General features: G+C 34.9%; 1 protein-coding gene across 3 annotated transcripts; it reads left to right on the plus strand.

The window, feature by feature from the left end:
- Positions 1 to 1,127: 1,127 nt before the first annotated feature.
- LOC116114458 (protein PAT1 homolog 1-like) lies at positions 1,128 to 17,155 on the plus strand. Of its 3 annotated transcripts, none has more exons than XM_031400606.1 (5): positions 1,128 to 1,403; positions 1,648 to 1,796; positions 2,457 to 2,507; positions 12,943 to 13,015; positions 14,540 to 17,155. In XM_031400606.1, the coding sequence occupies exons 1-5, from the start codon at positions 1,346 to 1,348 to the stop codon at positions 16,609 to 16,611; spliced, it is 2,403 nt and encodes an 800-aa protein (XP_031256466.1). In that variant the 5' UTR covers positions 1,128 to 1,345; the 3' UTR covers positions 16,612 to 17,155. The 3 variants fall into 3 exon arrangements, with proteins under 3 accessions (XP_031256466.1, XP_031256467.1, XP_031256468.1); XM_031400607.1 differs by having other exon boundaries at positions 1,129 to 1,403; positions 14,567 to 17,155; XM_031400608.1 differs by lacking the exons at positions 1,128 to 1,403; positions 1,648 to 1,796; positions 2,457 to 2,507 and adding an exon at positions 10,049 to 10,058.
- Positions 17,156 to 17,623: the final 468 nt, after the last annotated feature.

The raw sequence follows: 17,623 nt of genomic DNA on the forward strand, positions 1-17,623 counted from the left end.
TATTATCTACTATATATATAGACGTATGTAATCGATATTACTCTTTGATTAGTCCATTGATCCCAATCTCTAAGACTATATAAGTCTAAAACCTAACTTATTTCTATTTGATGTAACATTATAAACATAACATTCAATTAAATTTTATTCGACATAGGATTGCAACATATGATATATCTATGTGCAAGAACTAAAAAGTTGTAGGTAAACATCAATAACTCACCCAAATATTTGAACGCATTATTGTAAAATTTAATTAATTGTTGATGGTCCATCTTGATGACTCAATACAGTTCACCAACGATGTGAACTCAATTCCGACAATCCCAATTTGATGTTTTGGCTCCATATATGTAGTCGATGATCATGCTATTCAATAAATCTATTGATGACAAGTCTAATCGGGAGTTGGTGATGCAATTAAGCAACTCTTAATCGACAATAAGTATTTTTTATTTTTCAAAAATTACGCTTAATATTTTAACTGATTCTATTAGTGATAATTTTGCAAAACCTTAGGGAGCGTCATGGTGATTTTTCATACATAGGGGGTCTCCCATTAATTTCTCAAACCTCAGGGGAGGTGCTGTAATTCCCTTTAGTTTAATTCATTTACATCCTAATTAGCTTTGTTTAAATATGTACGAGGTATTGAACTATTTTTTATTTTTTATTTTTTTTGGGGTATTAATATTATTATCTTACCATGTAATTTGGTAGAATAAAATCACAATTTAAAATTCCATAAAAAAAAATTCTTCCAAAATCTTTAGAATAAATAAAAACGACTCTTAAAAAATAATTAAAAATCAAAATATTTTTGATATCGAAAATTTTCCTCATCCAATTTTTTTTTTAAAAAAAAGATAAGGATCATCAACACATTATACTAACTTCTCAGATTCCTATCGAAAACTATCTTTAAAAACATATTGTTTACTCTAACTAAACCGAACGAGTCTTAAAAATATACTATATTTTTATTTTGAATGAAATATATTTAGAAATAATAAAGTAAAAAAAGTGATTTATTAGTTAAGAGAGAGTTGGTGTTTGTTTGTAAGGGAGGAGTGTTGTGTTGAGGGTCCTTGTCTAAGCGTGCACATGTGTCTCTTGTTGTAGTTTGTACGCGCAAATGCAAGTCTTCTTTTTTCATTTTCATTTTTATCATCTCTCCTTTCTCCTACTATTCCTCCTTCCTCTTTCTACATCCCAACCAAAACCCTAACTTCCCTTCCCTTCCCTTCTCTTCTCTTTCACCATGCTCTCCACTTGCTACTGACACTTTCACGCTTTCACACTTCCCCCCGCTCGATTCTTTAGGGTTTTGGTTCCCTCTGTAAATATGGAGAGATCGGATGGCAAAGATTTCCACCTCTTCGCTCACTCCTCCTCCTCCACCGGTTACACCTCTCTCTCTCTCTCTCTCTCTCTCTCTCTCTCTCTCTCTCTCTCCTTCTCTCTGTGCCTCCAATTTTTTTTTTTTCTTTTTCCTGGGAATTATCATTTACTTACCGGAATTCTTGAATTCTTTATTCTTTTACTTCGTGTTAGGTTTAAAGTTTGTTAATTGGGCTACTTGTTGTGTTGATTTGTACGGTCAATTGTGTTTGAGTTTGTGTTGATGCTTGGTGAACTGTGTTGCAGGTAATGCACTCTTTGATGCATCACAATATGAATTCTTTGGTCAAAATGTTGGGGAAGAATTGGAATTGGGGGGACTGGAAGATGATCGAAATGACGCTCCTGTGTTTGGATCCGTTGACGATGAGTACCATTTGTTTGATAAAGTAGAAGTAAGATTTGTAATCTTTTGAGGGTTTTTTTTTTTTCCTTTTTTTCTTTTTTTTTTAAGTAGCTGCATGGGACTATGAAGTTATTTGCATTACAATTGTCTTCCTATTTGAACTTAGTCTCAGGTATACAGCTTAACATGGAGAAGGTAAAGCATTATCTTTAAAATAGTTTTCGTAATCAATTGTTAGGCACAATTTGAGAGAATATCAGACATTCATGTTAAAATTGAGTAGTGGCTAAGGAAATTGAAGTTTTTACTACGGATAAACTGTATGCTGCTTATTGGTGGAACGTCTTGTGTGATGTAAGTAGCTATATGACTATAATGCCTGGTGAGGGGTACTGTGAAGATTATGTTAAGGCCTTTCAGGTTGATTTAACATGCATGGAAGTGTGTCCTCTTCTTTCCCTAATCTTCATGTGAAGATATAAGTGACACGAATGTTTTTTTGCATGCTTTTTGCTATATGCCAAGGCTTGCTGATATACATGAGACTTGCAGCTTTTTTCTTGATTAAATATTGATAACATTCTTTGCCATTTCTTGTAGAGTTTCTGAATTTGTCTCTCTTAATAGTATTAATCACTTTTAAGTTTTAAAATTTTGACCCCAAATTTTCAATTTCTATGGCATAACACACCCTTGCTTTTTTCTTCAGGGTTTTGGAGCTATACCCGATGTGGATGATATGACTACTACTTTTGCAAAGGTCAGATTCTTTCATTTTCTACTTTTGTGAAGGTCAGATTCGTTCATTTTTATGATCTTGCAGATATGCTGGAATACAAGATTGTCCATGTAAAATTATAGTCATTGTACTTGATTCCTTTCTGTCAGAGATGACAATAACTATTTTTCCATTGGCTCAGTAATGGGCATCATTTACAGGTGTGTGCTTTGTCAGACCTTTCACTGACCCAAATCTTAGGATATAGGGACAAGATTAAATTGTTTGAAGTTTCTATATTCTATTTTAAGACCATGCATTTATAGATATAAACAAGGACAAGAATATTCGATTTAAATGATTCACTGTGCAGTGTGAGAACAGCAAAGGTGCTTCTATGGAAGACCACTTGTATCCCTTATTTTTTGGAATTGCTGTTCTTTGTGTGTCTGATCCTGTAACTGATCCTGTAATGGCATAAAATATAGTATCAGTCATGGTAATAGCAAATACATTGGCTCTGTTTGGTACAACATTTTCACCCTATCCTATCCAAATACATATTTGTTTCAATATTCAAAATTCTCTTCAAAATTCAATCCTATTCTATTCAACTTAAAACATTAACAATTACCTTTCTCAATAAAAGTTATAAAATTAACAAAAACACCCCCACAAACCCAAGCCACTATCGCCTGCCAATAGTTGTTGCTACCGCCATAATGGCGCACGACTGACTGGATCTGGGCGGTCGTGTGCTGATTTGACCTTTTCCGGCAAGATCCATTATGAATCTGATCGGCAACAGCCAGATCTATGACTAAAGATCTGGTCGCTGATGGCTAGATCTAGTTGTCAATGGCGGCCATATCTTGGCTATTGGCCGTCGTTGACGGCCGGATATCTTGGATGTCGTTTGGCCGTTAACGACAACCAGACCTCGCCAGATATGGCTGTCAACAGTCAGATTTGTGGTTATAGATTTGGTTGGAAAATGCCAGATCGGTGCACGACTTGCCAGATCTAGCTGGTTGTGCTCCATTTTGATAGATTCCGGCCACCTTTCGATGGTGGTGGTCAGCAGCCGGTAATATGTGGGTGAGTGGGGGTGTTTTTGTCAATTTATAAACTTTTATTGTGGGGTGTGTTTAGTTAAATTGACAAACCTAGGAGGTTAAAATATAATCACAATATTTTCAAAAAATGCTATTAAGAGATGTACCAAACACATTTTCAAATTCAAATCTTATTCTCGTAAAACAACCAAACTCAACTTTTTTCAAAATACTATTCTAAAAAGTGTCTAAATAGTGTACCAAACAGACCCATTACAGACCCATTAATTTTGGTGAGAGTGTTCTGTGATCTTGATATCATGAGCTTTTGATGGGGAAATTGAGTTAATTTGATATTATGCTAGAACTAGGAGATGAGTGTTTGCAGGGGAGAATTAATTGAATAGTACCTTGGAGTTTCAGAATTGGCATGGATTTGGCTTAGTATGAAGTCCACTAGTTGTGCTTATACCGCCTTGACATGAGATTTTGGTTGGGTTAGGTGTTTGCAAGGGATTGAAGATTTGGGGATCATCTAGCAAGGTTCATAATAACTTGATGGCATTACTGGTGATGATATACGTGATGCATATGTAGTATAAGAAATGTAAGCTTTTTGAAACAGAATTAGGGTTTCAAGGAAAAAATTTTGATGGTGAAAATTTGAAGAGTCATGAACTGAGTAGAAACTGTGAATAATTACATGTACAATGGCTTCTGAATGGTGACATGTGCAGTGAATTGGGGTTATCAAAGAAGAAATTGATGACAAGATAGAACATTAATAAGGAGAACTAGAAGAAAAGAATATGTGATAAGATGGGAGAGAAAGAAAAGACTAGGCATTCATGCCTTCAATAATGGTCCAAATAACACGATATTCGATGGATCAAAGATTGAGAAAATACTAGATTACATAGGTGTTAAAAGTTTTATTATTGTGTAAGTAAACTAATGCATCATGTTTACCCACAATTGTTTTAATTATAGTTATCACCTGCATGCAAATGTATTCATGACTCCTAAACCAGTATTTCTACAAAAACCTTTTTTAGCTCTTAATTATTTTTGACTTGGATCTTCAAAACCATCTGAGCCTTGCATCATCTAAAGCTGCATGAAGGTTTAGATTAAGACTCTTTTAAGTTTACAAAATTAATTTAGGTGGGTAATTCCCTGAGGTTTTTAATTTCATTTACCCCTAATTAGTTTGTTTAAATATGTACGAGGTATTGAACTATTTTTTATTTTTTATTTTTTTTTGGGGTATTAATATTATTATCTTACCATGTAATTTGGTAGAATAAAACACAATTTAAAATTCCATAAAAAAAATTCTTCCAAACTTAGAATAATAAAAACGACTCTTAAAAAATAATTAAATCAAATATTTTTGATATCGAAAATTTCCTCATCCAATTTTTTTTTTAAAAAGATAAGGATCATCAACACATTAACTAACTTCTCAGATCCTATCGAAAACTATCTTTAAAAACATATTGTTTACTCTAACTAAACCGAACGAGTCTTCAAATACTATATTTTTATTTTGAATGAAATATTTAGAAATAAAAAGTAAAAAAAGTGATTTATTAGTTAAGAGAGAGTTGGTGTTTTTTGTAAAGGGAGGAGTGTTGTTGTGAGGGTCCTTGTCTAAGCGTGCACATGTGTCTCTTGTTGTAGTTTGTACGCGCATGCAGTCTTCTTTTTTCATTTTCATTTTTATCATCTCTCCTTTCTCCTACTATTCCTCCTTCCTCTTTCTACATCCCAACCAAACCCTAACTTCCCTTCCTTCTCTTCACCATGCTCTCCACTTGCTACTGACACTTTCACGCTTTCACACTTCCCCCCGCTCGATTCTTTAGGGTTTTGGTTCCCTCTGTAAATATGGAAGATCGGATGGCAAAGATTTCCACCTCTTCGCTCACTCCTCCTCCTCCACCGGTTACACCTCTCTCCCCTCTCTCTCTCTCTCCTTCCTTTTCTCTCTGCCTCCAATTTCTTTTTTTTTTTTTTATTTCTTTTTCTGGGAATTATCATTTACTACCGGAATTCTTGAATTCTTTATTCTTTTACTTCGTGTTAGGTTTAAAGTTTGTTAATTGGGCTACTTGTTGTGTTGATTTGTACGGTCTTGTGTTTAGTTTGTGTTGAGTCTTGAACTGTTGCAGGTAATGCCTCTTGACTACACAATATGAATTCTTTGGTCAAAAGTGTTGGGAAAATTGGAATTGGGGGACTGGAAGATGATCGAAATGACGCTCCTGGTTTGGATCCGTTGACGATGAGTACCATTTGTTTGATAAAGTAGAAGTAAGATTTGTATCTTTTGAGGGTTTTTTTTTTTTTTTAGTAGCTGCATGGGACTATGAATTATTTGCTTTACAATTGTCTTCCTATTTGAGCTTAGTCTCAGGTATACAGCTTAACATGGAGAAGGTAAGCCTTATCTTAAAATAGTTTTCGTAATCAATTGTTAGGCACATTTGAGAGAATATCAGCACTTCATGTTAAAATTGAGTAGTGGCTAAGGAATTGAAGTTTTTCTCTACGGATAAACTGTATGCTGCTTATTGGTGGAACGTCTTTGTGTGATTAAGTAGCTATACTATAAGGCCTGGTGAGGGGTACTGTGAAGATTATGTTAAGGCCTTTCAGGTTGATTTAACATGCTGGAAGTGTGTCCTCACACTCATTCTTCTTACTTCTCCATGCAAGCTGACTCAGTCTAAGTTGCGTCCTTTTCAATCAATCCAAATTAACTATCACCCGCTAGTTCTAAAAAGTCACCTAAAGATACAAATTATTTCACCCAAATCTAGCTTCCGTTACTCAAGTCCGTTATCTAATCTACAAAATCAAATTAAAAGACATAAAAACCCTTTTATCTCATTTGAAAATAATAAAATCAACAAAACAATAAATATAACATGATAAAATTAAAAAATTATTTTAAAAAAATACTTTTCATTTTTGAATAATAAAACTGGAAACTAAAAAAGAAAGAACAATTTGTAACGAAGAACAAATTATATATACCATCTTTATAAGACAATAATTAAAAATAGAAAAATTTAAATTAAGAAAATAATAAAAATAAATATTAACCAAAATATAAAGAAGACGCCCTTCAATCCCATCCCCACCCCCCCCCCCAAAAAAAAAAAGTTTTATTATATAATTTTTATTTTTTCAGTTTGAAATACTTTGTTGAGTTTGATCGCTTTCAATTTAGAGTTAATTTTAAGTAAATATCTAACGTTGCCCCTCAATCTAACAAATGAGTTAACGACGTTAGTATTTGGGAGAAATTGTCACTATTTTGTAACATTTGGTTTTGTAATATTCCCTTTTGAAGAGTCAATAAATTTTATGGGTGATTATGTTTTAAAGCCTATGATGATACATGAGCTTATTACATTCCTTTATATACTAAACGATTTTAATAATACATATTAATTAATAATAATCTCTTTTTTAAGGAGATTAAATCTCAAAAGTCAATGAGGAATTTGAGTTTTTAATAAATAAAAAGGTAGATTATACTATAAGGTATGCAAAATAAATAGTTGACTTTGTTTTAATAAATGTGTTGGCATGCAGATGCTTGAAAGATAATTAACTTCAACATTATAGTATAAGAAAAGCAATTAAAGTGCAAAGGACAAATTAAAACTGTGAATGGGAACTAATCTTATGATTATCGATCTGTCAACATGTGAACTCTTGTTAGTTAGCGCGTAAATCCAAAGATTCAAATAAAATAAAGTGTGGGAAGAAACTAGAAAAAAGATGCATGGTGTTTGACTAATCTCATGGAGGGAGTGTCTTTGTTTTTGTCTTCGTCTTCATGTATCAAGTGTCCATTCTTTTATTTGTCTTTAACGTTTATTTAATTGCCTACTGCTTTCCTAACTCCTTATCCTCACGAAATCTCAAATGATGTCACTTCACTCTCTCTCTTTTTGATTCAATTTCAATGGACATTTTTATGGATTTAAACCCCTCACTGGATTGCACGCAAGTACTTATTTCTGAATGATGGTTGGTTGCGTCAATTATTAAGTTAATCATAAATTAACATGCTAGATGATAGGCCTACTTACATGTGATCGATTCTATTATCTACTATATATATAGACGTATGTAATCGATATTACTCTTTGATTAGTCCATTGATCCCAATCTCTAAGACTATATAAGTCTAAAACCTAACTTATTTCTATTTGATGTAACATTATAAACATAACATTCAATTAAATTTTATTCGACATAGGATTGCAACATATGATATATCTATGTGCAAGAACTAAAAAGTTGTAGGTAAACATCAATAACTCACCCAAATATTTGAACGCATTATTGTAAAATTTAATTAATTGTTGATGGTCCATCTTGATGACTCAATACCGTTCACCAACGATGTGAACTCAATTCTGACAATCCCAATTTGATGTTTTGGCTCCATATATGTAGTCGATGATCATGCTATTCAATAAATCTACTGATGACAAGTCTAACGGAAGTTGGTGATGCAATTAAGCAACTCTTAATCAACAATAAGTATTTTTTATTTTTCAAAAATTACGCCTAATATTTTAACTGATTCTATTACTGATAATTTTGCAAAACCTTAGGGAGGGTCATGATGATTTTTCATATATAGGGGGTCTACCATAATTTCTCAAACCTCAGGGGAGCTGCTGTAGTCCCCTTTAGTTTAATTCATTACATCCTAATTAGCTTGTGTTTAAATTGTACGAGGTATTGAACTATTTTTTATTTTTTTTTTTTGGGGTATTAATATTATTATCTTACCATGTAATTTGGTAGAATAAAATCACAATTTAAAATTCCATAAAAAAAATTCTTCCAAATCTTTAGAATAAAAAAACGACTCTTAAAAAATAATTAAAAATCAAAATATTTTTGATATCGAAAATTTTCCTCATCCAATTTTTTTTTTAAAAAAAAGATAAGGATCACAACACATTATACTAACTTCTCAGATTCCTATCGAAAACTATCTTTAAAAACATATTGTTTACTCTAACTAAACCGAACAGTCTTCAAAATATACTTATTTTTATTTTGAATGAAAATATTTAAAAATAATAAAGTAAAAAAAGTGATTTATTAGTTAAGAGGTTGGTGTTGTTTGTAAAGGAGGAGTGTTGTGTTGAGGTCCTTGTCTAAGCGTGCACATGTGTCTCTGTGTTGTAGTTTGTACGCGCAAATGCAAGTCTCTTTTTTCATTTTCATTTTTATCATCTCTCCTTTCTCCTACTATTCCCCTTCCTCTTTCTACATCCCAACCAAACCCACCTTCCCTTCCCTTCTCTTTCACCATGCTCTCCACTTGCTACTGACACTTTCACGCTTTCACACTTCCCCCGCTCGATTCTTTAGGGTTTTGGTTCCCTCTGTAAATATGGAGAGATCGGATGGCAAAGATTTCCACCTCTTCGCTCACTCCTCCTCTCCACCGGTTACACCTCTCTCTCTCTCTCTCTCTCCTTCCTTTCTCTCTGCCTCCATTTCTTTTTTTTTTTTTTTTATTTCTTTTCTTGGGAATTATCATTTACTTACCGGAATTCTTGAATTCTTTATTCTTTTACTTCGTGTTAGTTAAAGTTGTTAATTGGGCTACTTGTTGTGTTGATTTGTACGGTCAATTGTGTTTGAGTTTGTGTTGATGCTTGGTGAACTGTGTTGCAGTAATGCACTCTTTGATGCATCACAATATGAATTCTTTGGTCAAAATGTTGGGAAGAATTGAATTGGGGGACTGGAAGATGATCGAAATGACGCTCCTGTGTTTGGATCCGTTGACGTGAGTACCATTTGTTTGATAAAGTAGAAGTAATTTGTAATCTTTTGAGGGTTTTTTTTTTTTTTTTAGTAGCTGCATGGGACTATGAAGTTATTTGCATTACAATTGTCTTCCTATTTGAGCTTAGTCTCAGGTATACAGCTTAACATGGAGAAGGTAAGCCTTATCTTTAAATAGTTTTTTCGTAATCAATTGTTAGGCCACATTTGAGAGAATATCAGACATTCATGTTAAATTGAGTAGTGGCTAGAAATTGAAGTTTTACTACATAAATGTTATGCTGCTTATTGGTGGAACGTCTTGTGTGATGTAAGTAGCTATATGACTATAATGCTGGTGAGGGGTACTGGTGAGATTATGTTAAGGCCTTTCAGGTTGATTTAACATGCATGGAAGTGTGTCCTCTTCTTTCCCTAATCTTCATGTGAAGATATAAGTGACACGAATGTTTTTTTGCATGCTTTTTGCTATCCAAGGCTTGCTGATATACATGAGACTTGCAGCTTTTTTCTTGATTAAATATTGATAACATTCTTTGCCTTTCTTGTAGAGTTTCTGAATTTGTCTCTCTTAATAGTATTAATCACTTTTAAGTTTAAATTTTGACCCCAAATTCTCAATTTCTATGGCATAACACACCCGTGCTTTTTCTTCAGGTTTTGGGCTATACCGATGTGGATATATAATACTACTTTTGCAAAGGTCAGATTCTTTCATTTTCTACTTTTGTGAAGGTCAGATTCGTTCATTTTATGATCTTGCAGATATGCTGGAATACAAGATTGTCCATGTAATTTATTCATTGTACTTGATTCCTCTCTGTCGAGATGACAATAACTATTTTTCCATTGGCTCAGTAATGGGCATCATTTACAGGTGTTGTCTTGTCAGACCTTTCGCTGACCCAAATCTTAGGATATGACAAGATTAAATTGTTTGAAGTTTCTATATTCTATTTTAAGACCATGCATTTATAGATATAAAAGGACAAGAATATTCAATTTAATGATTCACTGTACAGTGTGAGAACGCAAAGGTGCTTCTGTGGAAACACCCTTGTATCCCTATATTTTGGAATTGCTGTTCTTTGTGTGTCTGATCCTGTAACTGATCCTGTAATGGCATAAAATATAGTATCAGTCATGGTAATAGCAAATACATTGGCTCTGTTTGGTACAACATTTTCACCCACCTATCCAAATACATATTTGTTTCAATATTCAAAATTCTCTTCAAAATTCAATCCTATTCTATTCAACTTAAAACATTAACAATTACCTTTCTCAATAAAAGTTATAAAATTAACAAAAACACCCCCACAAACCCAGCCACTATCGCCTGCCAATAGTTGTTGCTACCACGCCATAATGGCGCACGACTGACTGGATCTGGGCGTCGTGTGCTGATTTGACCTTTTCCGGCAAATCCATTAGAATCTGATCGGCAACAGCCGATCTATGAAAAGATCTGGTCGCTGATGGCTAATCTAGTTGTCAATGGCGGCCTATCTTGGCTATTGGCCGTCGTTGACGGCCGGATATCTTGGATGTCGTTTGGCCGTTAACGACAACCAGACCTCGCCAGATATGGCTGTCAACAGTCATATTTGGGTTATAGATTGGGTTGGAAAATGCCAGATCGTGCACACTTGCCAGATCTAGCTGGTTGTGCTCCATTTTGATAGATTCCGCCACCTTCGATGGTGGTGGTCAGCAGCCGGTAATATGTGGGTGAGTGGGGTGTTTTTGTCAATTATAAACTTTTATTGTGGGGGTGTGTAGTTAAATTGACAAACCTAGGGGTTAAATATAATCACAATATTTTCAAAAAATGCTATTAAGAGATGACACAAACACATTTTCAAATTCAAATCTTATCTCGTAAAACACCAAACTCAACTTTTTTCAAAATTATTCTAAAAGTGTCTAAATAGTGTACCAAACAGACCCATACAGACCCATATTTGGTGAGAGTGTTCTGTGATCTTGATATCATGAGCTTTTGATGGGGAATTGAGTTAATTTGATATTATGCTAGAACTAGGAGATGAGTGTTTGCAGGGGAGAATTAATTGATGTACCTTGGAGTTTCAGAATTGGCATGGATTTGGCTTAGTATGAAGTCCACTAGTTGTGCTTATACCGCCTTGACATGAGATTTTGGTTGGGTTAGGTGTCTTGCAAGGGATTGAAGTTTGGGGATCATCTAGCAAGGTTCATAATAACTTGATGGCATTACTGGTGATGATACATGATGCATGTAGTATAAGAATGTAAGCTTTTTGAAACAGAATTAGGGTTTCAAGGAAAAATTTTGATGGTGAAAATGTAAGATCATGATCTGAGTAAAACTGTGAAATATACATGTAACATGCCTTCTGAATGGTGACATGTGCAGTGAATTGGGGTTACTAAAGACGAAATCATGACAAGATAGAATAGTAATAAGGAGACTGAAAAAAAAAGTGATAAGATCGAGAGAAAGAAAGACTAGGCATTCAGCCTTCAATAATGGTCCAATAACACGATATTCGATGGATCAAAGATTGAAAAATACAGATTACATAGGTGTTAAAAGTTTTATTATTGTGTAAGTAAACTAATCATCATGTTTACCCACAATTGTTTTAGTTATAGTTATCACCTGCATCCAAATGTATTCATGACTCCTAAACCAGTATTCCTACAAAAACCTGTTTTAGCTCTTAATTATTTTTGACTTGGATCTTCAAACCATCTGAGCCTTGCTCACATCTAAAGCTGCATGAAGTTTAGATTAAGACTCTTTTAAGTTTCAAAATTAATTAAACTTAAAGAGTCTGTCTCAAGTGACAATGAATGGCATAATACCAGAAAGAATTGTCTTCTCACTTAACTATATAGTTCATGGTGCTGTACTCTGGTATTATGCCATTCATTGTTCTTTCTCATGTCCCTCTTACAGATTCTCTTCTTCATTTTCAATAATTTTGGCCTAGCATATAAACATATATATTGGACTAGTAAAGAAACTGGGAAAGGAGTACAGCTGTGTACTACATGTAAATAGAAAACAAAACACCTGGGGATGGGCATACTTGGTAATACTTTTGAACAGATTTTTGAAAAGAGATGTTTTGTTGTACGTATATAGCTTGGATTAAATTTTTTAATTTCTCATATATTGACGGCCAATTACATTTAGATTGGAACCTGCTAACTTAATATGTTGATTGCAAGGGATTTACAGTTTCTCTTCTACATTGAGTGGTAGAGGCATATGCTACTCATAAGTTAGAAGCTTAAAGTTTTATTATGTGATTAAGCAGACACCACTCTTTTCATTTAGAATGCTGAATACCTTTGACATTGCTTTACTGAACCTTCAAGTGTATTTATGTTACATGATATACTGGATGATTAATGGCTACTTGACAATTGTTAGTGGTTTTTCTAATCTTGCTGCTGCTGTTATATTATTGTAGCTTGATTATTATTATTATTATTATTATTATTTTTTTTTTTATAATTATTGGGTAATATTAAGGTTTTGGGTGCTGTCACCTCTTTTTCAAGGTTTTTTTCAAATTGGTTGTTTATTTGTGCAGTTGAACAGAGTTGTCACAGGACCACGAAATCCAGGTGTAATTGGTGACAGATCAGGATCGTTTTCGAGGGAAAGTGAGTAAAAACTGTCTTTTATCATTTGTCATCATCATTTGGAGTAAATTGAGAATCTTCATGTTTCAATGCATTTTACACTCAATCACAGTTATCAAATTTCAAATATGTATTAGTTGCTGAATTGTAGGCCATTACTTGGATAATCTGGTATATGTTTCCTATAAAAAAGAAAAAAAAAATGATGTAAATTTATTTATGTAGTCTTAGGTCACAACTGTGATATAGTAAATGGTAATAGCCAATTTCTTTGCTTTAACTTTGATCATCAGTTGGTGTATTCTTGTGTCTGAGATCATAAAATTGTTGTTTATGTAATCATGTATTATTTAGTATATCAACCTTTTTTTTTTAAAACAAGTGTTCGTTATTGGAGCTTTTAGGCTATGATTTAACTTGTCTAAAATGTAAATTTTAGTTTTGTATGTCTAAAATAGCAAGTTCTAGTTTTGTGTGTCTAAAATCGTAAGTCCTAGTTTTGTATGGTATTGCATTATTATGTTAACACATACATCGGTGGACCATTGAGCAAAACTTGCAAGTGTATGAAAATCAACATTCTCTCTCTCTCTCTCTCTCTCTCGCCATGAACATTCACATACTTGTTATAATTTGAAGTGTATGCTTCATTTAATGAATCTTTACCAATTTATTTCAATTTTGTTTTGACTGTGATACTACGTATTATGGAGCAAAGCAAAGTTTTGCCGTCTTTTTCTTATGACACATATAAGCTTATTGTCATGAATGTAATGCTTATTTGCTTCCATGATGAAGGTTTAGTTTCTCATTTATGGAATTACATATGCTATGGTGATCAGTCATTCTGCACAGACCATGCAAATTTTTCGGGTCTCATATTTATTTAGTTTTTGCCTCCTTAAGGGTTGATCTGACCTTACTGGATAACTGATCCACTTTTGTACTTCTCTCTTTTCTGTTATTATAATTTTGTGCTTCTTATTATGCCATCTCACTTTTGAGGTAGATTTAATTTTTAACATGCCCCCTTAACTGTAAGGTATATTGAATCAACATGCTTTAGACATGTATCAAATATAATTTACCCAAACACTGCTTGCTATAATTAAATTTATATAATGGGGGCCTTTGAATGTGAGGTTTCTCAGTCAAACTTGCTTTGATGCCATGCTGAGGAACCATTACCCCAAAGGCTTAAACTTAGTTGAATCTAATAGTCCGAACATTGAAGATTAATTTGCCGGATGCTTGTAGTTCTACTTTGGGTTGATTCCCTTCCATTTTTCCCTTAATATATAAATATGTTGAAAGTAGTGCAATATGTATGTGAAACATTATAGTGGCATTCAGTTTGTGGTTTGTGAGATTTATTGGGTAGAAGGGATTGGAGTTTTTGGAAACTCTGCTTTTTTTTCCCTAGGTGGTGCCAGTGGTAAATACTAGCATTTATATATCTGAATACTTTGCTTAACAATTCTTTAAATAATGTGAAGTTTCATCACTATATCTCTGAATATTTTGAGTTGCTTGGCTACTTGCTAGCCCTATCTGACAGCAAGTTCGCTTCAGGTTCATCTGCTACCGACTGGGCACAAGATGGAGAATTTGGGAGCTGGTTTGATCAGCAAATGTTTGATGCTGAAAACTCTGAAGACGGAAAGAGATGGTCATCACAACCACAACCTTCTTCTGCTCGTTTTCCAGAATCAGAATCAAAACCCCTGTACAGAACATCCTCTTATCCCCAGGAGCAACCACTGCATCACTTCTCTAGTGAACCAATTCTTGTGCCCAAATCAAGTTTCACGTCATTTCCTCCTCCTGGTAGCAGATCGCAGCAGGCTTCACCACGTCATCTGAATATTCCTTCTGCTGGTGGACCTCAGTCACCCTTTTCTGCACCGAACCTCTCTCCTGTATCCAACTCTAATCTTCGTCGGGCTGGCTTATCTCATGGGCTGCATTATGGTGGCAATTTGTCTCAGTTAACATCTCCTGGCATTTCTCTTACTAACCGACCACAAAATCACTGGGTTAGTCATGCTGGCTTATTACATGGGGATCACTCTAGCTTCTTACACAACATATTGCAGCAACAGTTACCGTACCAAAATGGCCTGATGTCTCCGCAATTAGTGTCAGCACAGCAGCAGCTACAACAGCAGAGATTGCATCATCAAGTTCAACCGTCTTTGGCCCACTTTGCAGCTTTGCAATCACAACTATACAGTTCACATCCTTCTTCACACAAATTGATGCATGGATTGTCTGATATTAGGGAGCAAAAACCAAAGCCATCTCAGAGAGGCAGACATGGCATGCGCTATTCCCAAGGCTCTGAGAATAGTAGCCAGAAGAGTGATAGTGGGTGGGTACAATTCAGGTCCAAGTATATGACAGCTGAAGAGATAGAGAGTATACTTAAAATGCAGCATGTGGCAACACATAGCAGTGATCCGTACATAGATGATTATTACCACCAAGCTCGCCTTGCAAAAAAATCTTCTGGATCGAGGGTGAAAAATCATTTTTTCCCTTCACACCTGAAGGAGCTACCGTCTCGAAACCGCAACAGTGTGGAACATCACCTTCATGTTGATGCTTATGGGAGAATTCCCCTATCTTCTATACGTAGGCCTCGTCCTCTCCTTGATGTTGATCCTCCATCTGGTCTTGGTGATGGAACTACTGAACAAAAAGCCTCTGAGAAGCCTCTGGAACAGGAGCCAATGCTGGCAGCTAGAGTCACCATTGAAGATGGTCTTTGTCTTCTTCTTGATATTGATGATATTGACCGGCTCCTACAGTTTAGTCAGCATCAGGATGGTGGGGCTCAGCTCAAACAGAAGCGCCAGATGCTGCTAGAGGGATTGGCAGCTTCACTTCAGCTTGTTGATCCACTTGGGAAAAGTGGCCAGACAGTTGGGCTAGCCATGAAGGATGACATTGTGTTTCTAAGGTTGGTCTCTCTTGCTAAAGGTCGAAAGCTTTTCATCAAATTTCTTCAGCTTCTAATCCCTGGCAGTGAACTCACCCGAATTGTCTGTATGGCTATTTTCCGTCATTTGAGGTTTTTGTTTGGTGGCCTTCCCTCTGATCCAGCTGCAGCTCAGACAACTACTAATCTTGCAAAGACAGTTTGTGTATGTGTTAATGGCATGGATCTTCGTGCACTCAGTGCTTGTCTTATTGCTGTTGTTTGTTCCTCAGAGCAGCCACCGCTCCGCCCACTTGGTAGCTCTGCCGGGGATTGTGCCACCCTTATTTTAATATCAGTTCTTGAAAGAGCAAGTGAACTGCTAGCCCATGCTGCTGGTAGCATGCGTAACCTTGACCTATGGCATGCTTCATTTGACAATTTTTTTGATCTTCTTACCAAGTATTGCATGAGTAAGTATGAAACTATAAAGCAATCCCAGTCAAGCACTGAAAACAATTCAGAGGCAATAAAGCGGGAAATGCCCAGGGAGCTTCTTCGTGCTAGTCTTCCGCACACTAACGAGGAACAGCTGAATTCTTTAAGAAATTTTGCCAACCAATGCGAGTCCAATGCAGGGTCCATTGCCTATGCTGGTCGTGGTGGCCAAATAATCTCTGAGTCAGTGCGGGGTTAATGGAGAATTAGATGACAATGTGTTTTGCAAAATATCAATGCGATGGCTGCAAAATTCTCTTGGATGCATTGAGGAAATGAATCTGCATAGAAACAGAATATGAAGCGTGTACCCGGAAAGTAAGGGTTGTGCATTTAATTAGGGAGTCTGTTTTATGGGTTTAGCATTCTCTGTTTTAATTTCGTTAAATGCTCATCTTGAATTTATGATGCATAAAATATGTATTATGATGGAAATGATGGTGGATGGAGTTAGTGACTGGAAGTTTTAATCTTCTGGGGAGCTTTATTTTGGTGCTCTGTGTTGAAACTCCGGACAGAACTGGAAGGAATAGGGGGATAGAATGTACAGGTGGTGGTTTCACAAAAACTTTCAAAACTCACTTTTGTTCCATACTCTCTTCATTTCGAAAGACATCTCTGTGATTATGCTTCTCTAGTATTTGTATTTGTTGGGGACAAGCCAAAGGAGCTCCTCTGATTTCTTAAAAACCTGTATTAACACCCCGCCCCCCACCCAAATAATAAAAAAAAAAAAAAAAAAAGATTCTTGGAGACATCGATAATTGTTAGATTAAGCTTCTGTAATTCTTCCTTAGATTCATCTTTGTGATTTGCATATTATATTATTATTGACTTGTTTATCACAGATGATTTGTATCTCTTGCACCAAATTGTGTCACTCCTATTATGATGTACAATCAAATTGTTTCAAAATTGTCTCTCTCGTGACTTGACCGTGGGTGATAATTTTTTGTTTGTTCTTGTGAGTAAATCTTTCTGAAATTAAAACTTCTGTAATTATGATGGTAGTTGTTTTTATTAAAAATTAATTATTCATACCCGCTTTAACCATCTGCTCATTGTTATCATTAACATAATTATCGATTTATTATTATCATCATCACAATAACCACCACAATGATAATCAACCACCTTTAATTATTAACTTTTATTATGTTAATGGCAACCAATAGTAATATTGGAAAAAAACAAAAATCAAAATGAAGACA

Source organism: Pistacia vera, unplaced genomic scaffold (assembly GCF_008641045.1).
Source record: "Pistacia vera cultivar Batoury unplaced genomic scaffold, PisVer_v2 Contig71, whole genome shotgun sequence".
Classification (NCBI taxonomy): Eukaryota; Viridiplantae; Streptophyta; class Magnoliopsida; order Sapindales; family Anacardiaceae; genus Pistacia; species Pistacia vera.

Coding starts and splice junctions, on each gene's coding strand:
- LOC116114458 (XM_031400606.1), top strand. CDS start 1,346: ATGGAGAGATCGGATGGCAAAGATTTCCACCTCTTCGCTCACTCCTCC. Junction 1,404..1,647: donor TCACTCCTCCTCCTCCACCG/GTTACACCTCTC, acceptor ACTGTGTTGCAG/GTAATGCACTCTTTGATGCA. Junction 1,797..2,456: donor ATTTGTTTGATAAAGTAGAA/GTAAGATTTGTA, acceptor TTTTTTCTTCAG/GGTTTTGGAGCTATACCCGA.